General features: G+C 40.2%; 1 protein-coding gene across 1 annotated transcript in view; it reads right to left on the bottom strand.

Annotated features, from left to right (window-relative positions):
• OPN4 (opsin 4) overlaps positions 1-25,379 on the bottom strand; it is a 40,947-nt gene extending 15,568 nt beyond the window's left edge. The window contains exons 1-4 of the mRNA XM_034440490.3: positions 25,035-25,379; positions 8,361-8,497; positions 4,866-4,999; positions 1,494-1,697 (exon numbers count right to left, since the gene is read on the bottom strand). Coding sequence (XP_034296381.1) covers positions 1,494-1,697; positions 4,866-4,999; positions 8,361-8,497; positions 25,035-25,064 — 505 coding nt within the window. The 5' untranslated portion in view covers positions 25,065-25,379. The remainder of the gene's footprint in view (positions 1-1,493; positions 1,698-4,865; positions 5,000-8,360; positions 8,498-25,034) is intronic.
• Positions 25,380-25,807: the final 428 nt, after the last annotated feature.

The raw sequence follows: 25,807 nt of genomic DNA, 5'->3' as shown, positions 1-25,807 counted from the left end.
TTTAAGCTTAAGAGAAATAAAACCTGTAACATCTGGACAGAGTTAGTGCAGTACAGTTTTAATTATAAGGCTGATTGTTAACATAACACTGTATCTACAGACCCAGCAGAGCTACGAATAGCTCAAAAGATGCCAAGAAGATTCACTGGTGCATGCTTGGACCAGTATATATATGGAATTACATTGCAAAGGCAATGTGGGATGCTTTCCTATTGCTTCAGATTACAATAGAGAGAAAAGTACATCTTCCTAAGCTGATGTTTATAGAAAACAGAGATATTGCAGTAAATCCCTTAATTTAACCCAGAATCAGATGTTTTCATGCTGGAAAAAGAAGATTTAAAAGGCTCTTGATAAATTCAGCATCTGCTAATTAGAGATTTGCTTGAATTAGTCTTGAGTCATTAAATCCCTTGATATGAATTCTTCCCTAGTCAGTTTTCAATAATATTACTAGATAGATATTAATTAGCGATTAAAGTATATGGTTCTGGATACTTGCAAAATATGTTCTCTCCACCAATGTGGGAGGGTAGGAGGATGCAATTTTAATTGGTGGAAACACAACAGAGACAATAATTTTCTAACCTAACTTATTCAAACCTAGAGGAACACAGCTACTAAAAATGATATATCTGGATCTTTCAGAGTCACCCAATTATTTTTATTCAATTTTATTACCACACTAAAATTATTTGAGCTGCATCTATTAAAAGAAATATATTAAAAGTCTTGACATGGTCTCTCAGACTTAATTAAATTATATTTTTATTGCTGTGTATGTTATTATTCCGATCTAAATAAATAAATCCTCAATTCCACTTACATTTTTGGAAATTAAATCAAAACGATATGAAATGAGATACAGTTTGGTCTCATGGTTAAGGCACCAGGCTGGAATCTGGCAGCCTTTGAGTTCTAGTCCTGCTTTAGATATCAACAATCAGCTGGGTGACTTTGGGCCTGTCACTCACTGTCAGCCCAACTCATCATACAGGATTGTTGTTATGGGGAAAATAGGATGAGGAGGAAGGAATATTAGGTATATTTGTCTCCCTGAGTTTCTTATACAGTAATAAAAGAGGGAGTAAAAAAAAATCTAATTACTCAGTTAAGCTTATCAAGAAAGCAACGTGTAGCCGTATGTTTCTAGCAGAAAAAATGGTGTGAGTTTTTTTAATGTATTTTTGTAGAAACCTCCTATATGCAAGATACCTATATATACATATACACACTCATCAAATGTATAATAAACCAACCCCCCCCCAAAATAGCTTGCAAGTAAAATACTGATCAATATCATCGGTATGATTTATACCACACAAATATGCAAATACAGCCAATATTCTGATCGGGAGAGTGGGAACTGTTGTACAACCCAAATGCAGACAGTATTAGAACATAGTAAGTATATGCACATGGACACACACACAAAATGTAGATACAAGAGTAAAAAAAATGAAAAAAAAAATGAAAGAAAACTGATAACATACTCCACCCGAATAATGGACACACACTCCAACCCAGTGAGTAGAGCCAGACAAATATAATGATTATACAAGAACGTTTCTTTGAACTTCTTTTTAAGGACTGGAGAGGCTTCGTAATCACACAGTAGCGATCCACCGAAATAGCTAACAAGGTCATCATTGAGGTTATTCCAAAGAGTGCTCCACAAAAAGCATAGAAGTTACAACCTGGAGCAAACAAAAAGCAAAAACAAAAACACAAGATGTTTATTTTGCAATGGGAAAGGAGGAGAGTGGGAAAAAATCAAGAAAAAGTCATCCGCAAATATACTGCTCACAAAAATAAAGGGAACACAAGCAGAAGACATCCGAGATCTGAATGAATGAAATAGCCTTATTAAATACTTTGTTCTTTACATACAGTAGTTTATACACTGCTCAAACAACTAAAGGGAACACAAAACTACTATATGTAACGAACAAAGTATTTAATAAGGCTATTTCATTCATTCAGATCTCGGATGTCTTCTGCTTGTGTTCCTTTTATTTTTTTGAGCAGTGTACTTCTCAGAGTTCAGATGATAAGGAGTTGTTTGCATGTAGTACTTCCTAGAACTATACCATGTGATCTTTTTTCACATTTTTTTAAAGTTTATATTTCCTGGATTTCTATTTCTCCCATGAAGTCACATAGATCATTAATTCATTTTGTGGTTTGTCTGATTTTGATTGAACAGATTTGCATGAATCTACCCACTAAGATCTATTAAACATGGTGATTGGCAAATACATAAAGCTTTTGGTCTCCTTTTTATGATCCTTAGACAGAGGCCATGGCTGTTGAAAAATGGCCCCACCATATCTTGCTATTTTAAAGCCGAGAATGTAACAATTGTAAGCCTAAAACAGGCATAGCATAATAATAAAGAAAAACTTCCAAATACAAATTCTTGTTGATGTGTATATTATTGCCCTACCCATTTTGCAATCTTCTTAAATCCAAATATTTAAGTGTATCCATGAACTAAATTCATTTGTACTTTATTCAGTAAGCAAACCATAATTTAGCATAATGTATGAACTAGTGATGAAATGTAAAATTTGTTACTACCAGTTCTGTGGGTGTGGCTTGGTGGTGGGGGTGTAATGTGACTGGGTGGGCGTGGCCAACTTTTTTTTTTCTTTTAAAAGCATTTTTTCTACAACCTTAAAGGCATTTTTTTTCCTACAACCTCTTCGGTCGAAGAGGTTGTAGAAAAAATGCTTTTAAAAGCCTCTGAAGATCCCATCTGAGCCGTGCAATCATCAGAGGCTTTTTTTTTACTTTTAAAAGCATTTTTTCGGCTGAAAAGGTTGTAGAAAAAATGCTTTTAAAAGTAAAAAAAAAGTTATTTTGGGTTTTGACGTTCAGAAGGTCACTGAGAAATGTATGAATTTTTTTATTACGCAAGTTCTGGTTTATAAAACTGTATTATATAATGCATAGGCCTGAATTATGGATGACCCTGGAAAGACGACTTGCATCAGGAGGTCACAATGAAAAAGAGTGAAGCCAGATGTCAGGACTAAAAACAACCCAAAGGACAAAGGAACACACCAGAGTTCAGAAAGCTGGTATAGCTCAACTGAAACATATATTTTCCTGCTCCAAAAAAGCCAAGGGCTTGAGAATTTGACACTCTTGGAATTGGTAATTCAGTGGGTCTTCTCACTGTTCAACTCTCAAGACTAAAAACTGGACTATATTATAGACCCTTTGATTTTGGGATAATAGTTTGTATGATTTCATACATTGTGTAAATCAATCAAGAATGTTTAATTCAACAAATACTGTATATGCCATAGGCCAGAGGTGTCAAACTCAATTTCATTGAGGGCCACATCAGGGTTGTGTTTGACCTCGGGGAGCTGAGATGGGTGTGGCCAGGTTGGGCATAGCCAGCTCGACGTCACTCATGTCGGGGGTGCTGGTGGTGGCCTGAGCACTCAGCCAGTGAAAACGGGCTCGTGAGCTCCACATGATGACGTGACACCACGAGTTTGAGACCCCTGTCCTAGGGCAAGTGTGATCTCATTCTAGCTTGCTGGTTTAGAAGTTCTGGAAACAATTACTAGGAATCATTGATGCCAAGTAGATTGATATGGTGGAACTTCAAGTTTTATTTTTACTATATTCTATTGCTCATCTATAATCTATCTATCTATCTATCTATCTATCTATCTATCTATCTATCTATCTATCACTTTACAACTGAAAAATATTCTATTCAATTCTATACACAAGCAAATAAAACTTCTACTCTATTTTGCATAAGTTATGCCCCACTTTAAGTACTATTCTGGGCATATTTAAAAAAAAGAAATCAGAGAAATAGAACTGATGAAAAGGAGGGAAAGAAGGGTGATCAAAGTACTGGAAATTAAGTATTGAGAGTAAGTTCTGAAAGATCTGGCATATCATCTTTGATGAACAGTAACAGAGGAGATGCAGCAATTCTAAAATACTTAGATTATTTCTAGGCTATTTCTATAGAAAATCACAATTTTCCTTGAAAAACCGATTACAAAGAAGCAGTTTTAAGGATGTCAGGAAATGGATCCAAACTATGAAACCATAACAGGAAGAAATGTTGGAAATATTTAAGCCGTTGAGGAATGGTTGTATGTCAGGGATGCTTTAATAATTGACTCTCGCATGGGACAAGAGGATTGAATTAATAATCCCTTCTAATTATTATTCCAAATATTGTTCTCTATTGATGCAAGATGCAGAATAATGATCTTAATTTAAAAGCAGGGACACTCCACTGAATGTTAGGAAATGTTTTTTTTTTTAACTGTAAGAGCAATTTGGTAATAAAAATAATTACCTTAGGGAACAATGAATTCCTTTTCACTGATACGTTCAAGTAGAAGTTATTTGTTCAACCACTGGATTGCTTTAACTCACATTTCTGTACTGAACAAAATGATGGGATTTTTATTGTCAGAATGGACCATTTTAAATATAATTCTAGGACTTCTCTCAGGAGAAGATATGGAATCAGATGTTATATTAATATAACAAGCAAAGATATGAATCTCATACATTATATCTCATTTCATCTTTCTATATACAGCTTCTTCATAATAATGGGAAATGGACTTCTGGTTATTGTTATCCATCATTCCTCATGTTAACAGATCATTGTGCAATCATTACATATTACAAATTCCTTGCCTCTGGGAGAGGTGGAAAAAAAAGGAATTAATTTGCTGATCAAAGGTTAGGGATGGTTTTAAAAAAAATACAGTCTTGTTGATAAAGGATCCTACAACCTTATAATTCCTTTTGCAGATAACACGTCAAGGACAAACTTGATGCAACTGGAAAATGTAAAACTATTGGGAAAGTACCTATGTCTCCAAGTACCCACTCCTTATGCATACTGTTGAAAAAGCAGACTGGAGCTTGAGTAGCAGACATCAGAAAGTCACTTGCAGCTAAATTCATGATGAAATAATTTGCAGGCGTCCTCAGCCTCTTGTTGCTTCACCATTATCATCATCATCAACCATATAAAGGAGAAGAAAGGTGCTTTGTTAGTTTCTGTTATAGTTACGAACTACCATTCATCAGATATATTGCAGAATAAAATGGCACACAGGCATTTCAAAATGGAAGCCGAAAGGAAGAAAACAATAACAGACCAGTTTGTTTGCAAGTAATGGCGTAGTAGGGTTCAGATACCGTGTTTCCCCGAAAATAAAATCCTGTCTTATATTTTTTTGAACCCTGAAATAAGCGCTTGGCTTTATTTTCAGGGACGACTTATTATTTTGAGGTGCCTGGAGCAAGACGGGGCTCCTCTTGCTGTCTTACCTGATTTCCAGCTCTGTCTCTCTAACCCTAACCAGAGGAAATGTGGCAACTGGCTGCACATGTGTTTAAATATTTTGGGGAGGGCTTATTTTTGGGGAGATCTTATTTTCAGGGGAGGGTTTATTTTGGGGGGAGGTCTTATTTTCGGGGAAACATAGTATTTGGGCCAAAATCTAGTATCTTGGGTAGTTTGTGAAGTCCTTCTGGATTATGTCCTTTCCATAAATTAGGTCTGTAAATATACAGCTGAGAATAATTTTTAAGCAATCAGAGAATAATTTTAAAGTAATCAGATAATGTTTAAAATCAAAATTAGAAAATAGGAGCCTGTGGTACAGTGGATTAAAGGACTGTTATTAACATCTGCTGCCTGCAATTACTGCAGGTTCGAATCTCGCCAGGCTCAAGGTTGACTCAGCCTTCCATCCTTTCACATGTAGGTAAAATGAGGACCCAGATTGTGGGGGCAATAAGCTGACTTTGTATAAATATACAAAAGTATGAAGACTATTGCTTAATGCATTGTAAGCCGCCCTGAGTCTCCAGAGAAGCACGGCATATAAATTAAAGCAAAAAAAATGTTTGTGGTGTATCTTTTTCTGACTATGGAATGTTTGTAAGTCCTGAATAAAACAGTTCAGGTGTTGATATAATACACTACTCTTCTGTACCTAGGAAACTGGAAAAATCACTTGGCAAAAACAAAACATTTAAATAATGACAGAAATACATTTAAAATCTACTACCTTCTCTAATCATCATCATCATAATCATATTACTTTGTTGTTCGCATGTACACTGAGAGCTTATGCAGCAGAGACAAATTCCTCAGTTGGCCAATAAAGAATTCTATTCTATTCTATTCTATTCTATTCTATTCTATTCTATTCTATTCTATTCTATTCTATTCTATTCTATTGCTTCAGAGGCTCAGTAGGCAAAATGTATTAGTATGGCAAAAAAGATATTTTGATTGCAGTTATTGCTGGCTACATATATGAGACGTTATTAGAGAATCAGGGCACTGGGTAACTGCAGAATTCATGCATTAAATTAGAAGTCAGATATTGCATGTTCCTCGGTTACAGAAATTCTGAAATCTCTCACGCTCAAGTTATTTTTCTTCTTCTTCTTTAGATATTTATGTCCATCCCAATTTAATCGTGATTCTTTTTAAAAAATCCAAACCAGAAAACAAACCCAGTTTGAGTTCTGTGTTGCTTTTCTACAGAATGAATGGAAGATGAGTACAAAACATTTCTCTTCTGGGTTTCAGGCCAGCATAACTACATTTTTGGTAATTCATTTATATAATAAATATGTTAAATAAGAATAATTACAAAACTTCATTTCCTAATTAGTATTTTTTTTAAAAAAAACCAAAGATAGCATTCAGTTGCAAGGCAGAGTTTTCTCCATCTTAATGCCATCAGTTTATTTCATTCTAGGTTTGTGTGTGTGTATGCATGTGTGTCCATAAATAAATATACACACACAGTCCTACATACACGTCGACATTTCTTCTATGTTCATGCAGCTTAACATGTGTAAAATATAAGCAAACCAAGTGCCATGGATATATTTGTCAGCCAAGTTCTAGGTATGCAAACTCACTCAACTACTAATTAAGCTTGCCTTTTTTGATTTCATCTCTGTATGGAATAGATGAAATCATGTATTAGTAATTGTTTGAAATCTACAGATTTCAAATATTTCATTGCAGTTTGTTAATAAAGCATGCATAGTAGAGAAACGTGTATGTTATTGAGATGTCTGTTAAAAATAGACAAATTTAGATGTGTACAGTAATATTAGGAACTGTTTATACAAAATGTGTATATTATGCAAATTTGCAAACAAAACTAAAAGTGCTTGGAGATGGACAGTATAGAATTACATTGGATTGTTTGCAGTAACATTTTTAAAAATACGAAGCCCAATTTGCAAAAAGAAGATGAGAAAAATCTTGAGAAAATGAGAAAAAAAAAATGAAATGATATTCACCATGAGAAATAAAATGAGGAATTCCAATGCTCTTAATCAAAGAGTTTCAGGCCTGAATATGAGATGGCCATACAGGTATCCTCAACTTACGATCTCGATTGAGACCAAAATTTTCATTGCTTAGCAAGGAGTTGAATCAGTCCCAATTTTACGACTTTTCTTGCCATGGTTATTAAACAAATTGCTGCTTTTAAGTGAATTATGTGGTCACTAAGCAAATCTGGCTTCTCCATTGACTTTGCTAGTTGGAATCATACTGGAGAGGGTCACAAATGGCAATCATATGACTCCAAAAAACACTACGGTACAGGATATGTGGTAAATACAGGTAGTCCTCGACTTATGGCCATAATTGAGCCCAGAATTTAGGTTGCTAAGTGAGAAATTCATTAAGTGAGTTTGGTCCCATTTTATTACTTTTCTTGTCACATTTGTTAAGTGCAGTTCTTAAATTAGTAACCCGGTTGTTAAGTGAATCCGGCTTCCCCATTGACTTTGTGGGTCAGAAGGTCGCAAAAGGGTATCACATGACTGTCATAAATATAAACCAGCTGTCAAGCATCCGAATGTAAATCACATGAGCATGGGGATGCTGCAAAGGTTCTAAGTGTGACAAACGGTCATAAGTCACTTTTTTCAATGCTGTTGTATCTTCAAACAGTCACTAAATGAACTGTTGTAAGTTGAGGACTGCCTGTACATCCTGCTTGCAAAGTGTCCAGATTCTATCACAACCCGTGGGGATGCTGCAACCATCATAAGTGTGTTATAAGTCATAACCAGTTACTTTAAAAAAGTAACCAGTCCCTTTTTTGCAATCCCCTTCTAACTTCAAATGATCGCTAAATAAATGGTTGTAACGTTAAGAGGAACAAACAGATCGGTCCCTCTTAATCCCACCCAATCTGCTGTTGAATGGGAGCAGAATAAAAAAAGAGGACAGAAGAACTATTGGCTGAACAGAACACCAATTGTGAATTGTTCTCTCTTCCTTCATCCCTATTCCTAGCTTGAGAAAACTATACCTGTAAAATGCATAGAGTACAAGGAGATTTCCTATAATTCCAACACAACCAATGGCCAGAACACAAGAGCCTACAGTGTATAGGACATGGTCAGGAGCGTCCACTTTAGTTGGGCGACCACTTGCCGTAGTGTGGTTCTGGAAGTAAAATAGCAAAAGAAAAAAGTATTATTAAAATTAATATTATTACTGGTTCAGACATTGAATGCTGTATACATACATACATACATATGCATATATATACACACATTAATAGAAGAGTATATGCATTCCAATTGAAGACTCTGAGCCAACCAATGCTTTATTTCTATGATCAAGTCATGGGATATTTAATTAGCCAGACCTACTAGCAACTTTGGGTACAGTATATTTCACTATGCACAAAAGTGAGATTCTGAATTATTTTTCTTAACAAGGACAGATACTGTATCAGTAGCAAGGAGCATCCCAAGTCCAATAGCAATAGTACTTAGCAATAGCACTTAGACTTATATACTGCTTTACAGTGCTTTCAGCCTTCTCTAAGCGGTTTACAGAGTCAGCCTATTGCCCCCAACAATTTGGGTCCTCATTTTACCCACCTCGGAAGGATGGAAGGCTGAGTCAACCTTGAGCCTGGTGAGATTTGATCTGCCAAATAGCAGGCAGCCAGCAGTCCGCAGAAGTAGCCTGCAGTACTGCACTCTATCCACTGTGCCACCATGGCTCATTAATTATGGACTCTCCCAACTAGATGCTACAGTGATAAGGATTGAAAAGAACAGGAATAAAATGTTCTTTGGAAACATCATCATTTTTATGTGGTTGTTTTTTTTCCCTAGCAGGATTCAACTGCTCGGCGATAAGATAGAAGTAAAATTTTCTTGAACAGGTAACCTTTGACTCATTGTGGTGGACAAGTCAGGCCAATGTGTTGTTTCTGGGAGACACCCTCACATTGTTCAACATTGAATATCGCTGCTGATCGATTAGTTGCAAATCTGTTGCTTGAGCCTGTTGACAGTCGGTCCATGTTCATCTCAGTAACCACCTTGCAGAAGGGCAGCTTCCAATGGCACCAGCAAGGTGGAGTAGACTCACTGCCCCACATATTATGAATTTGAAGGTTGCTTTTCTGTAATTCTTTGGTCACGAGGAGCAATAAGAGGTTGGGTGTACATTTTAGGGGAAGTGATGGTGAACCTTTTAGACACTGAGTGCCCAAACTGTGCGTGTGTGCATGCCCAAACTGAAAGGTGCATGTGCGTGCATGTGACATGTGTGAACACACACATGCCTGGACTTGCGCGCGCACACGTGCACAGAGACCCGAACACTAGCTGGCCGGTGGGAGGCAGGGCATCCCAATACTGGCAGCGCAGTAAGAGGTAAGATCTTTTTCTTTCGTGAGCTTCTGTTTCATCGTTTGCAGGGAAACAGAAGCTCACGAAAGAAACGCCACGGAGATCTCACCTGGGGCAACGGCGCGCTTGCCAACAGAGAGGGCTCTGCATGCCACCATCATGGGTTCGCCATCACGGTTATGGGGGAATGAGGAAGAACTTCATAATTAATGTAGAAAATAAATTGTTAGAAAATGACTGCTTACTTGCTTCATGGGGCTTAAAACCATTATTATTATTTTTTTACCAATATGTTGAACTCTATTTTTAAGGGGAAAAGAATCTCAAGGAGAAAAGCTGCTAATAGAAATTTTGAAGGACAAGAAGCTGGGAAGAAAAAGATACTGGACCACAGAAATTCTCACCGTCTCATCTTCTATCCCTTCTGGGAACCATCATGGAACTACACAATTTATTACTTTTCCTTTTTAGCACTTCCACAAAGTGCAAAAATTGGCAGAACTAAGTCCTTCGCAACAACTGGTTCTTCCTCATACTGGTAAAAACTGAGTAACACTAGCATTTTGAGCCACAATAGTCACGTCATAACTGAGACGAGCCAGAGGACAGATATTTAGGAATTGTTATTATTATTGTTTAATTCAATAATTATTAAAAGCATTTGTATATTGCTTCATTTCTTGTAGAAAATTCCAATGCAGTTTATCAAGCATGAATTTCCTTTGAAATAAAAATAATAAATATAAGGTTAGTGGGTGGTGAAGTGATTTTGGAAAGCTAAGCAGGTTGAAACAGAACAGTGCTTGGGAAATCAGGCTGTAAATTAGCATCCAGAAAAGCAATGTAAAGCAACTTCCATATTGCTGCCTGTTGTGGCCCACCGGCAGCCAGCAAAGCTGGCAGCAGAGTCAGACAGTGAGGAGGTTGGGGAGGAACTTGGGCCAGTCCTGGGGGCTGGGGAAAGCTCGGATGAGGACTCTGCATCGGAGGCAGAGAGGGAGGTAGACAGCAGAGGAACAGCTGGAGCCCATTCCCAGTGTGCACATGCGCAGAGCTGCCAGAAGGCAAGAACAACTCAGAAAGCAGGGTCAACTCGGGAGTAAAGCCACACCTTGGAGGTGATTGGCCCCCTCCCATAGGAAACAAAAGAGAAGCAAACAGGGAGTGGGCTTTTGCAGGAAACAATTCGTTCATTCTGTGACTCTGAGAGATTCTGTGCCAAGTTTGCCTTGTACTGCAGTTGGAAACAAGTTACGTGGCAGCTTGCCAAACGAATAAGGTGTATTGAGAAATATTCCTTTGAAAAACTGTTTGGACAAACCTTGCTGACTGTGAATGAATGAAATTCAGAGTCGTGTAAATAAAAGAGGTTTTGCCGGGATCAATTCCTGCCTCCTGCTTGTTAAGGGAGCCTAGGTCAGAATACTGCCAAGAAAATAACACAATTGTGTCCATATGATCACAAGGATATGAGATTGATTTGAGAGAATTTTTATCTCTTTAAGCAAAACTGAAGCATGTTGTAGTGCACAGGTACAGCCATTCCCTAAAGATCCCCCTATAAAGAACTGTCTCTGTGCCAGACATTCATAGTCTATAGCAAATGAACTCTATCAAAATTCAAAGATGACTACTGAAATTGTTCCAGTGATAAATTATGTTTGTATTTTAGCCAAGAACACAAACAAAATGGATCATTAAACAAATCAAACCAGAGTTCCCACATGCTGCACAAATTATACTTTGGATGCATTTTATGTGAAAACCTTGCTCCCTGGAGAAGAATATAATGCTGTGAAAGGAAAAAGAGGACATTTGGAAGAAGTGGAAATACATCAATTACAGTGATGACGGGTGCCACATTGAAAGACCCGACCAACATGTTGGGAAGAAAGGAGGGAAGGGAAGGGAAGGGAAGGGAAGGGAAGGGAAGGGAAGGGAAGGGAGTCTATCTATCTGTCTGTCTGTCTGTCTGTCTATCTACCATAAACCAGTAATCCACCCACCCATCCTAACGGTTAACACCAGCTTGATGGCATGTAATCAATCAATCATAATTATATTTTTACTGCCTGTAAAGATCGGTAATTATGCTACATTGCTATTTTATAATGATCTTTTGTAGAACAGTGGGGTGAACAGTTATCCATATACTATGAAGAGGAGAAGCTTGCAATATAATGATATTTAAATGCAGTACTCACTAAGAACATACACAGGGAAAAATGCTCTTTCTTTGCTTTAAATAATATCAAAGTACTTTTGGAGAGCCCAAATTCAGAAAAGGGATATAAAGTTACCGAAGAAGAAGGGTTTGAGAAACATCTTACTACCTTAAAATGTCTCAAAATAGACAGAAAAATAAAATCCATGAACGAAACCCAAACGGTTTGTTGTAACAGTTTGCTTAATATGTGTTAGTAAAAACATCCTCAGTCGACCATCTGTTACTGTTGAGTCCAAATGTCACTTGCCCATTAAAGAGTTTAATAATATTTGACGTCTTATATAAGCTACAAATCCCATTCATTTTTTTTCCTCATGGAAAAATTAAAAATCTATTGAATGGCATACTAAACTTGAATGTGGATTAGTATTTCAAAACTGGATAGAATTTTGTTTGGATTAAATTAAGATACTGTCTTGGTTTCATTGTTGAATTGGCATATTTAATGTTTCTACTTTTAGGTTAACCTCCATAATGCTTAAGAAAAATATGGCAAGGAAACAGTTTATGGAAGTTAAAGACTTTCAGTTGCACATGAATATATTGTGGAGAGAAACGGATAAAATAAATTGCAATCCCTGCTTTGGTGTAGAAAACATATACAGTAATTTATATGTCCTAAATAAAACCAGCTCCGCCACATAATATTACATTTCTGCTTGGCAGTGAACAAACAGAATAGCTCAATTTATGTAACTAACATTATATCATAATTCCTGGTACACTGACACACATAGATTAATATTTTGAGTCACTCTTTAGATTTGGTTGACAGTAGTACATGACAGCTATAAGCGTGATTGACACAAAAGCATTATGGAACACAGAAGTGAATAGTGTAAATACCGGTAGCAGCTGACAGACCTTATAAAGTTGTGTCGCTGGATTTCTTTTTATTTAAACACACAGACATTTCCTACTTAGCTACTCAGGGAGCAGCAGACATAAAACTGTATTTTGATTTTGGCAGCTAAAAAGTTGGAGCTTGCAACAAAATGTTGCATGGAACTATCCAAACCATTTGGGGGTATGTGGGGTGCATGTACATGAATATTTACAGTACATTACAGAAAAAAAAAAGACTCATTCCCCAACTTTGAACAGAATCAGTTTATTCAAGGGCCTAAATCAGGGGTGAAATCCAGCAGGTTCTAACTGGTTCTGGATAACCGACAGCGGAAATTTTGAGTAGTTTGGAGAACCGGCAAATACCACCTCTGGCTGGCCCCAGAGTGTGGTGGGAATGGAGATTTTGCAATATCCTTCCCCCAGGAGGTGAAGGAATGGAGATTGTGCAGTTTCCTTCCCCTGCCATGCCCACCAAGCCCATGTACTGAACACCAGGAAGAACCAAGCCTCTTCACTTGGAAACTGATGGGGTGTCTCACCATTGTTGTGGTCTGCCAGCACCTGCGGAGCTGGCAGCGGAGTCAGACAGTGGGATTGGGGAGGACAATGGGCCAGTCCTGGAGTCTGGGGAAGGCTCTGCATCGGAAGCAGAGGTGGGGCCAGGGCCATTTGGGAATGATATGCGGGCTCCTAAACCCCCAGAGTCGGACAGCAGAGAGACAGAGGAACAGGAGGAGCCTGTTCCTAGTGCACGCATGCGCAGAGCTGCCAGAAGGCAAGAGCAGCTAAAGCAAAAGGGACAATTTGGGAGTAAGGCCAGGAGATGATTGGCCCCTCCCATAAGGCTTAAGAGAAACAAAGACACTTGGGCTTTTTGCAGGAAAGCAACATTGCTAACTCTGTTTCCAGTCGGCATCTCTTGTCTGTTTCTGAACTTCGTAGGCTTTGCCAAGTAAGGCCTTTGGCAGCATGTCAAAGAAGATAAAGGTTGATTATCCCGAAGGACTTCTTCCGAAGGACTTGTTTTGCAACTAATTGGGATTCAGCTGGGAATGAACATAATTCTCAGCTGTTACAATAAAATAGGTTTGTTGGGGACTAATTGTGTATTGTAATTACTCAGTAAGCCTAGATCACAACAGCCATTCCTTCCCTCTGTAGACCATTCTCTGTTGATCTTTGCCTGAGAAACGTATCGTATCACTTTCTCCAGACAGGATCCTGTGTTTTCCAATTTCATTCTTGTTAGTTAGGTCTTAGTTTGTTGCTTTGTTTGGCTCCCCAAGCTCCCACACTAGGTGAGCAGGTGAAAGTCATATTTTTCAAATCAGCAGGGGCACAAAATGAGGCTCACCTAAGGAATTTGAGTAAGGAGACCGAGAAGGCAGCAGCCAAATTCATTTCCTTTATCTATTCCACCTCTATTCCCATATAACCCTTCAACAAATCCAAGATAATTTCTTTCTTGTATTGCATCTCTGGGTCCCTGATGAGGGGAAGGTAGAATTCTGATCCTGAAAGTTATCCAAGCCATTTCTATAGCTCTGATTCCAAATTGATAAGAGGTGATTCTATCCAATTTGACATGAGTTGGAAGCGTAACTTGTTTATTTAATTCTTTCCTTCTATATCCTGAGTCAAATTTGATAAAATGTACTCTCTCGGCCTTTGTTTTCTCTCTTTATGTGTATATAATTTAAAATCCTGTTATTCTTTAAAAAGCAACAGCAGGTTCAGAAATGAGCCAATTTGTGTTTCCTACCTTGGAGAATATTTAGGGTAGAACATTCAGTCTGAAACAATCTGAAATCACACGCTGGACACAAGATAACAGGCTGGCAACAGCGGCACATGCAGCTTAAAAATTAAATCTGTGTCCTAATGTAGAGCTTAATGCTCAATAATGGGTGTGGGGGGCAGGAGGGAGCAGATTGGGGACCTGATTATGCTCAAATACATCTCTAAGCATCCAGCCCTAAGCTAAATACTACGTATAATCTCTCAGCCTGTGTATAATGAATTAAGAAAGAAGCACTGGATGAAAAAGACAGCAACAGAGAGGAGGGGAAAGGCTAATAACGTGATAATCTTCCATACCTTCTGCAAAGTCTGAAGAAGAAGCTCTCCTATTTTTTTTTTTTTTTTTGGAATAATCAGTGATGCAAAAGTATTTGGGACACATGACTGCTTTCTCTGCATGGCAGAATTCCAAGAATGAAATTCTCTTCCGTAACTGATTCAGTTAACGTCCTTGCTTTTTTCAGTCCACCATCTGGTCAAGAGAGCATTTTTTCAGGCATACAGCTGACTTGACTGTTTAATTTATTTTATAAGATTAGTAACAGAGTTGGAAGGGACCTTGGAGGTCATCAAGTCCAACCCCCAGTTCACACAGGAGACCTGTACTAGGGATTCGAACCGCCGAACTACTGACTTTTTTGATCAACAAGCTCTGGTTTTTTCAAGTCTATTAATGAACTGCACTAAGTATTTTCCCCTCCTCATTTCAAGAAACCAACTTTAATTATTTTATGGGTGTTTTTGTACTTTTGTGTTGTTAAATATATTTATCATTCTTTCCGCATTTGATGGTAACTACTAGATCTCTATGGACCTCTATGGCATTGCCTGTTGCACAGGAACTAAACTGACAATATAGAAAAGGAGGCCTTGCCTAAAAAGCAAAGTAATTCCACAAATCACCCAATCATTGTTTATGGAATAAGTTAAAATTGTATTGCAGTAATTTCATTTCATTTCATTTCTTTACATTTCTATACCGCCCTTCTCCCGAAGGACTCAGGGCGGTGTACAGCCATATTCAAACAAACCTATCACAACAATTAAAAACCGTTAAAATAATTAAAGCAATTTGGCCGTTATTAAAACCCTTAGCTAAAGCCCCTTTAAAACCAATTAAAACCCATTAACATTAATTTAGTCGGTCAGGCTGGCTTGATTGAACAATAGAGTCTTCAGAGCACGACGGAAGGCGCGGAGGTCGGGGATCCTTCTTATATCCGGATAGTAATCTATACAGCATGGTTTTATGAGTGACAAGAGGCTAGCTTCTCATAAAATATTGCTGAAAAACCATCGCAATAAGAAAAAAGAATAACCACAAAGAAGCAATTTATATTTTCACTTAATGAGTACATGAACCAATAATTTATATGAAATGAATCTAGAAGCCCCACAAAAATCCGGAATTGTCTTCCGCAACCTGGTGTCTAGAAGATCTATTAAAGCTGAGTTCTCAGCCAGTATTTGGAAGGTTAGTGAAACCTATCCTACGTATGGCTATGTTATGCACAACTTGTTTATATCAGAAACGGGACAAGAAGGCTGTTATCTGGGGACAGGGAACTAGAACGATTATATCAATTCTATTCTGTAAACAACTGTTGAGAAACGAACAAGTCTTGGTTGATCAAATCTTCAGTCTATTGAGGACTGATTTAGATGAAGTAGAGATAAAGAGGAAGTGATGGAGAGACTAATTGTAGCTATTTGTTGAACAGGCACAAAAATAAGGTCGCATGCTGAACTATATAATTTTTCTACACTGGGGTGGAAATTTTCCTATTTTTCCAATCTTGGTTTTCAGTGAGCTACCATATTGGCTGGTAGGCTGTGGCTGGCTAAAGAAATCCTGAATTCTTCTATCCCAGGGCTGTCAAACTCCTGGCCCATGGGCCAGGTGCGTCACACGCTGGCCACGTCACACCCGGTTTAGCAAAGGGGGAAAAAGTCCCGATACGTTACATGACATTGCCATGACGTGAGTTTGATACTCCTGCTCTATCCTATCTGAATAGATCCATGCACCTTTGGCATATAGCATCTTAGATTTTATATGACTGAACAGGGAAACTTTGTTTTATATTCTTCTGCCTGATGCATGCTGCAATAGGTGTAATAGCTGTACAGCAGGTGTCATCAGTGCCATACAACTTTGGAGAAGACTGTTGTATAATGATAGCAATAGCATTATGACTTATATTCGGCTTTACAGCCCTCTCTAAGCAGTTTACAGAGTCAGTCTATTGCCCCCAACAATTCGGGTCCTCATTTTACCGACCTCGGAAGGATGGAAGGCTGAGTCAATCTTGAGCCTGGTGGGATTTGAACTGACAAATTGCAGTCAGCTGGCAGTCAGCAGAAGTAGCCTGCAGTACTGCAGTACTAACCACTGCGCCACTGAGGCTCTTGGTTGTATTCTTTATGATTCTTTATAAAGATACAAAACAATAGTATGAGTAAACAATCAGTATAGGGCAGTCAGGACTAATGTTTGTCAATTGGTGTATTTTATATTTCAGAGAACAACCCTATTATCAGAGTTACCATACTAAAAATGTAAGAGGAAATAGATACATATGGAATTAGAAAAGTTATTAAAATAATTGGAATTTAAACAGCCATTTATTTTTATTAATCACTGGCAGGTACACTGATATACATACAAATGTACAGATTATGACGGAAAAATGCCACTCTAATGCCCAAGATATATACTCTTTATAATTTGTATAATAGACCAATATTTGTATATATATTTTTAGTACTTAGGAAGTCACTGGTCTGTCATAATTTTATCAACAGAAAATAGAAAAGTGGGTTTTGTTTTATTTTTTATTTTTCCTGTTCATTTCTGATTAAAAATTTAAAAAGTAAATTATAAAATTTAAAAGCATTGCTTGGCTATCCCAAAGGTGCTCTTTCAAGAGGCCACTGGACTTTCTGGTTTTTCTCTGAAGACGTTTCGCTTCTCAGCCAAGAAGCATTCAGAGCTGACTGGATGACTTCAAACAAAATCCAGAAAGTCCAATTACCTCTTGAAAAAGCATCTTTGGAACAACCATGACTGAGAATTTCCATAGTCATTGCTTGGGTACAGATTCCAATTACAGAGCTAAGATGAAACACTTAAAAGACTTTTTTTTTAAAAAAAGAAAATTTTAGGTAGCTTTCAGAGATAAAAGATTTTTGAAGACAAATCCACCATGCCAGAAAAAATGGATAGCAGTTTCAATACATTTGCAAGTAAATGCTATATGAAGCATTGTATAGTCCTAATATTATCTTTTCTAACAATTTCTAAAAACTGAAAGCCGGTATACTATAATGATTAGAGTTAGATTAGGATTGGAGAGTTCTAGATTCAGTTCCATCTTCAGCAGCCATGAAAGTTCACTGCGTGATTCTAAGCCAGACAGTCTCTATCTGGGACAATTTGGAGGAGAAAATTGTATATATGCTACCTTGAACTCCTGGAGGAGCTAATAAATAAATCGCTACATATTATTTTGTCTCTTTCAAGAACAAATGGTTTAAATGTCTGCGGAGTTAAACTGAGCTGAAAAAGCACCGTTGTGACAAATACTTTAAATGTTGTTGATGAAACATACCATGATCTTAGTAAAGGTTTGGCAAGGTCCCATGAGATCCCTCTGAACAAGATAAACACATGAGAGTACTGTGGTCTGCTGAATTTGCAATTGGCTGTAACAAATGCATCCAAAGAATGCTTGTAAATGGTTATGCTTTGAGTGGAATCTCCAGGGATCTTGTCCCAAAGCTATTCCACTTTATTAGATATTTATAAGTAAACTACAGGATGGAGCTGAACTGAAAGGATAATGGAATGAAAAGGATAGACATAACTTAAACTAGGAGCACTGGCTAACATATAAGAGGCAAAATTCAAATAAAAATTCAAATAAAATAAAATAAAATAAAATAAAATCAAAATTTAAATTTATCTCCGTACACTTGGGCACTGCCTCAAATTAATAGGGTAATATTGGCAAGGGCCTGTATCTGAGCACTTAAATGCATAAATATAGGACTAGAGATGTGACAGTGCAGATGGAAATGATCTAAGTTACCAGCTGAAGAAGCAATGTAATGTGATGGTTAAAAGGACCAATTCAGTTTGGGCTGATTTATTATTTATTTATTTATTTTATTCAATTTATATCCTGCCCTTCTCCTAGTGGACTCAGGGCGGTGCACAACCAGAACTAAAACACATACCAATACAAAATTTAAAATTATTAAAAGAATTATATAACTGTGGCCCAAAATTTAAAACATTGAAAACTAAAACCCATTTGACAATTTAAAAAGCTAAAAAAGGCTAAAAAAAGGGGAGGGGGTTTTCATGCCAGCCCTGCTTGATGGAAAAGAAAAGTTTTTAGGGCACGGCGAAAAACCCGGAGATCCGATATCCTTCGTATCTCCGGGGGCAAATTGTTCCAGAGGGCAGGAGCTGCCACAGAGAAGGCCCTCCCCCTGGGGGTCGCCAGCCGACATTGCCTGGCTGACGGCACCCTGAGGAGTCCCTCTCTGTGAGAGCGTACTGGTCGGTGGGAGGCTATAGGCAGCAGAAGGCGGTCCCGCAAATACCCAGGTCCCATGCCATGGAGCGCTTTAAAGTGGTGACCAACACCTTGAAGCACACCTGGAAGACCATTGGAAGCCAATGAAGCTCACGCAGGAGAGGTGTCACATGGGAGCGCCCCCTCGCTCCCATAATCCCCCGCGCGGCCGCATTCTGCACCAATTGGAGCCTCCGGGTGCTCCTCAAGGGGAGCCCCATGTAGAGAGCATTGCAGTAGTCCAGGCGGGAAGTGACGAGCACCTGAGTGACTGTGTGTAAGGAGTCCCGATCCAGAAAGGGACGCAACTGGTGAATCAGGCGAAGCTGATAAAAAGCCCCCCTGGCCACGGCCGACATATGCTCTTCTAAAGACAGCCGTGCATCCAGGAGGACACCCAAGTTGCGAGCCCTATCCATGGGGGCCAATAACTCACCCCCAATAGCCAGCGAAGGCACCAGCTGGCTATATCGGGACGCTGGAAGCCACAGCCACTCAGTCTTGGAAGGGTTGAGTCGAAGCCTGTTACTCCCCATCCAGGTCCGCACAGCCTCTAGGCACCGGGACATCACTTCAAGGGCATCGTTGGGATGGCCTGAGGTGGAGATGTACAGCTGAGTATCATCAGCGTACTGATGGAACTCCACCCCAAAGCCAAGGATGATCTCACCCAGCGGCTTCACATAAATGTTGAACAGAAGGGGCGAGAGGACTGACCCCTGCGGCACCCCACAAACAAGGCGCCTCGGGGTCGACCTCTGCCCCCCTGCCAACACCGACCGGTCGGAGAGATAGGAGAACCACGGCAAAACGGTGCCCCCCACTCCCAACCCCTCCAACCGGCGCAGCAGGATACCATGGTCAATGGTATCAAAAGCCGCTGAGAGATCTAACAGGACCAGGATAGAGGAGCAACCCCTATCCCGAGCCCTCCAGAGATCATCCACCAACGCGACCAATGCCGTTTCCGTGCTGTGCCCAGGCCTGAAGCAGGACTGGAGCGGATCCAGATAGACAGCTTCATCCAGGTACCCAGGAAGCTGTCGCGCCACCACACTCTCAACAACCTTCGCCAAGAAGGGAAGGTTGGAGACCGGTCGATAGTTAGCCAAAACAGCCGGATCCAGAGCAGGCTTCTTGAGGAGGGGCCTCACCACCGCCTCTTTCAAGGCGGATGGCAAGACACCCTCACTCAAGGAAGCGTTGATAATCCCCTGGAGCCAGCCTCGCGTAACCTCCCAGGAGGCCAGCACCAACCAGGAGGGACACGGTTCCAATAAACATGTGGTCGCATTCAGCCGCCCCAGTATCCTGTCCACATCCTTGGGAGCAACAGGGTCGAACTCCTCCCAAGTGGCAGTCCCAAGACCGGCACCCATCATCCCGTCTGTACCTACCCAGTCAGAGACCAAGCCTTCCCGAATCTGAGTGATTTTATCGTGCAGATACTGAACAAAATCCTCAGCACGACCCTGCTGTTTTAATAGAAGCCCTGCATCCAGATTGCAGGAGGTAATCATTCATTGTATTCTGCATGAATTAGATGCCACTTGGAATGTATATATTCTGAGTCCCATCATTGAAAAGAAGATGTGTGAAAAGTTTAAAGGAGAACATTTAAAAAAAAAATCTAGAAACTGAGACCTTTGGATTAAAGATTCTCTTTCTCTCTCTCCCTCTCCCCCCCCTCTATATATATATGCTTCGCTTGCAAAAGAGACTAAATGGTGACATGATAATGGTCTACAAAATATCTAAAAGAATGTAGTGAGTAAAGAGGAGGGCAAGCTTATTCTCCTCTGAAAATGAGGGCAAAGGAAAGGCATTTTTAAAAGGGGGGAATTCAACTGAATATCAGAAGAAATTTCCTGATCAAGAGTTCTCAAACACTGGAGTAATCTGTCTTGCATGGGGTGGACTCTCCTTTAACGCTTTCAAATATGGATTGGATAACTCTGGATACTTGATGTTGAAATTTAGTGTATTACTGTATGGAACAGAAGGCGGGACTAGGTTATGTATCAAATCCTTTCAACACTTTAATACAACCAATTCCAAATCTACAACATGCATACTTTTTTTTATAGAAAGTATTCCCAGTTCAGATAATGACCAAAAATAGTATGTTACACTCTGGGTAACATAACTCTCCTGGAAAAAAAGGGCAGTAGATTGGCATCAACTTCCATATCACTCATTGCAATGGGAAAAGAGATGCCAAAAGATGTAAGTCTATATCTTACATAGAGCTGTCTACATAGCGTCGTGTGGCGCAGTGATTAGAATGCAGTACTGCAGGGCTAACTCACTGCTCACTCCAGGAGTTCGATCCCGATCGATTCAAGGTGGACTCAGCCTTCCATCCTTCCGAGGTCAGTAAAATGAGGACCCAGATTGTTGGGGGCAATGTGCTGACTCTATAAAGCGTTTAGAGAGGGATGTAAAGCATTGTAAAGCGGTATATAAGTCTAAGTGCTAGTGCTAGTGCTATCTTCCAAATAAAGAATAATTTTAAAAATGAGGTGCACACCTAAAAAACTGAAAATAGAATAAGCTGGATAAATATCTATTTCTGAAGTTTATTTATAACTGTTCATATGTTAACCTTAATCTATAATTATATTGTTCTGGAATATGAAAGAGGATAGATTCTGATGGCATATATAATCATTTTCATTATTTTCCCAGCAAAACAAAAGCTATGAATTTGTGTGCTTGACTGATCTCTCATAAATTTCTTATCATGTTTTTACAAACACTCAAAAATCTATATCAAGTATCTCCATTAATAGATGAGCAATAATTATTTTCTAAACTTTGCACTCAGCTGATAATTGCTACTTTCTTTTGGTTCAGTTAATGGAATTCCATCTTACACTTCTCAAGAGTATACTCTGAGGTTGTATAAATACTTGTATCCCTCCATCAACAGTATCAAGAACTCAAAAAAGATGTAATTGCTCCAAGTTCTAACAGATGAAGAGATACAGAGGCAAACAAGGAAGTCCTGAAAACTATATAATTTTTGATGATTTGTAATTGTATTATATGCCCACTGTCACTTCAGAAGGTAATTTGTTTGGGAAAGCTCACATTAGGACATAGAACATCGAGCTGGAAGGGACCTTGGAGGTCTTCTAGTCCAACCCCCTGCTCTAGCAGGAGACTCTATACCATTTCAGACAAATGGCTGTCCAGTCTCCTCTTAAAAGCCTCCAGTGATGAAGCACCCACAACTTCTGAAGGTAATCCACTGGTTGATTATTCTTACCATTAGGAAATTTCTCCTTAGTTCTAGATTGCTTTTTTCCCTGCAGATGGGGAAACCAATGAACTCAAAATGCGACAATGTAGTCCACAAACATCCCACTTTATTCCTTAGCCTGACCTTACTCTCAGAAGAGAATGTAGATTTTTCTCTTCCAAACTGTGTATTGGGAACCTCGTCATGACAGACCAGCTCAATTTATTGTCATGGATTTATTTTGGTTTTAATGGGATTATTGTTTTATGGGTCTCTGTATTTTGCTTTTGTGTGTGCATCATTGTTTTAATTATGTGAACTAATGCAAATCATGAACGTGAGATGGGTGTCCATACAAATTGAATAAATAAATATGTCACAAATTCCCAATCCTAGCAAGTCATTTCACTACCACTACCACAAAAAAAATTGTAAGCTCTTTTTGAAGATGGTAACAAATCTGGAAGTCAGTGAAGTGGCAATCTAAATCTTTCTAATAAATCCCTGAAGCTAAGTAACTTGTTCCTTAAATTGGCCCCTTTCCCCATTCTGTGTCACAATATACGAGAGCAATCTTAATGCCTTGGTAAGAATGTTCCTCAGCAAGGAATAGATTCCTATTTGTTAAAATCCAAAAGATGCCTACATCTGCTTAACTACATATAAGACATATTAAACTTTTATGTGAACACAAATAGGATTACACTGTTATCAGGCACAACTGTTCAAAGTCTAAGAACGTTCACCCTAGAAAGCTGCTCCTTCCCAACACATTTTAAATGTCCCCCCCCCCGAAAAAAACCCCCAACTCTAAGAACGGCCATAGGAAACATAGGGATTTTACAAGAAGAAGATCATTTCATCTGGAAATTTGAGAGAAAAAAGGCAGAGTAGTTATGAATTGCTTTTTGTAGTGCTAGGAGCTGTCCATCTGAAAGCACTCGAAGTCTAAGAGCAAAGTAGTAAAAACTACAGCAAAGTCTCCAGCCAAGAGAGACTCCAAGAAGTTTTCTTCCTGGTTAGCATTACCTTCTTTTCTGGATAAGAAAAGTTGATTTCAAATCTCATTCTAGGGCAGCGATTGGCAATGCTTCCAAGCAGTGCTTGGAATTTTGCACTGAAACCTGCTATGGTTAGGCTTTAGCGTCAAAGGACCAGTGACTATTAAAGACACTTTTCCAGTTAGCAACTCCCATTCATAGGAATTCAGGGATTTCTGTGTAAATTGCGGCCCAGAGAGGCTGCTTGCAGGCACATCGTTCTCTCTGCCACAAACAGAGGACTTCGATGTGCCAAAGCGACCTCCCAAAACTTATCTTCTTCTTTTTCTTCTTTTTAGGGCAGCCCTCCTCTGTAGCCTGATATTCTTCAGGTGTTAATAGATGGACAAGAGAGTTTTCTGAGTTGTGGTCCCAGCCCTCCACTTGGGAGGGCTACGAAGAAAGAAAGGCTGTGCTAAGAGCAGCAGGAACAGAGAGGGAGAGAGAGAGATGGAGGAAGACAGGAAAGGAGAGAGAGAAGAGAGAGGGAAAGAGAAGGAGAGAAAAAGAGAGGGAGGGAGAGAGGAAAGGAGAGAGAGGTATGGAAGAAGAGAGGAAAGGAGGGAGGAAGAGAGGAGAGAAGGAGAGATGGAGAAAGAAAGGAAAGGAGAGAGAAAAGAGAGAGAGGGAGAGAAATAGAGAAAGAGTAGAGGGCGAGGGAGGGAGATGGAGAAAGAGAGGAAAGGAGAGAGAGAGAGAAGGAGAGAAAGAGAGAGGGAGGGACAGAAGAAGAGAGGGAAGGAGAGAGAGGAGAGAAAGAGAGAGAGAGGGAAGGAAGGAGAGAGCGATGGAGAGAGAGGAAAGGAGAAAGACAAGAGAAAGAGAAATGAGAGAAAGGGAAGAGGGAGAGGGAGAGAGAGAGGGAAGGAGAGAGATGGAGAAAGAGAAGAGAGAAAGAGAGGGAGGGAGGGAAGGAGAGACAGATGAAAATGGAGAGGAAAGGAGAGAGACAAGAGAGAGAGGGAGAGAAACGAGAGAAAGAGAAGAGGGAGAGGGAGGATGGGAGATGGAGAAAGAGTGGAAAGGAGAGAGACAAGAGAGAGAGGGAGAGAAACGAGAGAAAGAGAAGAGGGAGAGGGAGAGGGAGGATGGGAGATGGAGAAAGAAAGGGAAGGAGAGAGAGGGAGGGAGAGAAGGAGAGAAAGAGAGGGAGGGAAGGAGAGAGAGCAATGGAGAGAGAGGAAAGGAGAGAGAGCGATGGAGAGAGAGGAAAGGAGAAAGACAAGAGAAAGAGAAATGAGAGAAAGGGAAGAGAGAGAGGGAGGGAGAGAGGGAAGGAGAGAGATGGAGAAAGAGAAGAGAGAGAGGAGAGAAAAAGGGAGGGAGGGAAGGAGAGAGAGATGAAGACAGAGAGGAAAGGAGAGAAAGAGGGAGAGAAACGAGAGAAAGAGTAGAGAGGGAGGGAGGGAGATGGAGAAAGAGAGAAAAGGAGAGAGAGAAGGAGAGAAAGAGAGAGGGAAGGAAGGAGGGAGGGAGAGAAGAAGAGAGGGACGGTGAGAAAAAGAGAGAGAGAGAAGGAGGGAGGGAGAGATATAATTTGTTTTCTCCTCTCGCTTGAGCGGGTGCTACTGCTACCCCCTCATACTTACCTGCCGGTACCTTCCTTCCATAACGCTCATCCGATCCCTCTGGCGCCGCTGTGCCAGGCTGGCTAACGTAAGACGCCGCTTCCCACGCTCCCCCGACGAACTCCGGGCTTTGGTCCAGTCGCCCCGCGGGCGCCCTCCAAGCGGACGAAGGGCCCCAGGCGGTTCTGGCTGCAGGCGGCACTTCCAGCTCGGCCGGGAGATGGAGGCAGCTGCGGAGACTCCACGCCGGGGCGAGTCTATTTAACCTCCCCCCCCCCACGGGGGCCCGGGTAATCGAGCAGACGCCCCGCCACGCGCAGGTTTTTCCCGCCTCCCGCTCCCCGGGGGTCCGGGCCGTCCAGCGGGAAGCGAATGAGGGCAGCGCTGCGGAGAAAGAGGAAGGCGGGAGTGGAGGGGGGGTGGGTGGGGGGGTGGAAGAAGCCCGGAGGAAGCTCGGCGTCCAGAAACCGGCGCTCAGCCCATCCCAGACGAATCTTCGCGGGCATTTCACGGGCTTGGGAGCGCAGGTCCGGTGCGTTGAAGTGAGGGAGTGGGAGTGGGACTGTACCACTTGCGAGTGGGGTGGCGGGGGGGGGGCGGCCCGAGTGATCGGCTCCAGCTTGGATTGCAGATTGTTTTTAATGGGCAGCTGCTAAGAAAGCGGGGTGGGTGAGAAGCGCCCGTGAAATTGACGCCGGAGGGGGCCGGGTGGGTCGGAATGGAAAGATGGCGGGATTATTCTCAGCTTTTTAATCAGAATATTCCTAATATGATTTGATTGCTTATTTGTACCC

This window comes from Pantherophis guttatus, chromosome 8, assembly GCF_059756535.1.
Source record: "Pantherophis guttatus breed Tessera chromosome 8, ASM5975653v1, whole genome shotgun sequence".
In the NCBI taxonomy this organism is placed as follows: Eukaryota; Metazoa; Chordata; class Lepidosauria; order Squamata; family Colubridae; genus Pantherophis; species Pantherophis guttatus.
The sequence above is the reverse complement of the archived record's forward strand: the minus strand, read 5'-3'. Positions and strand labels throughout refer to the sequence as shown.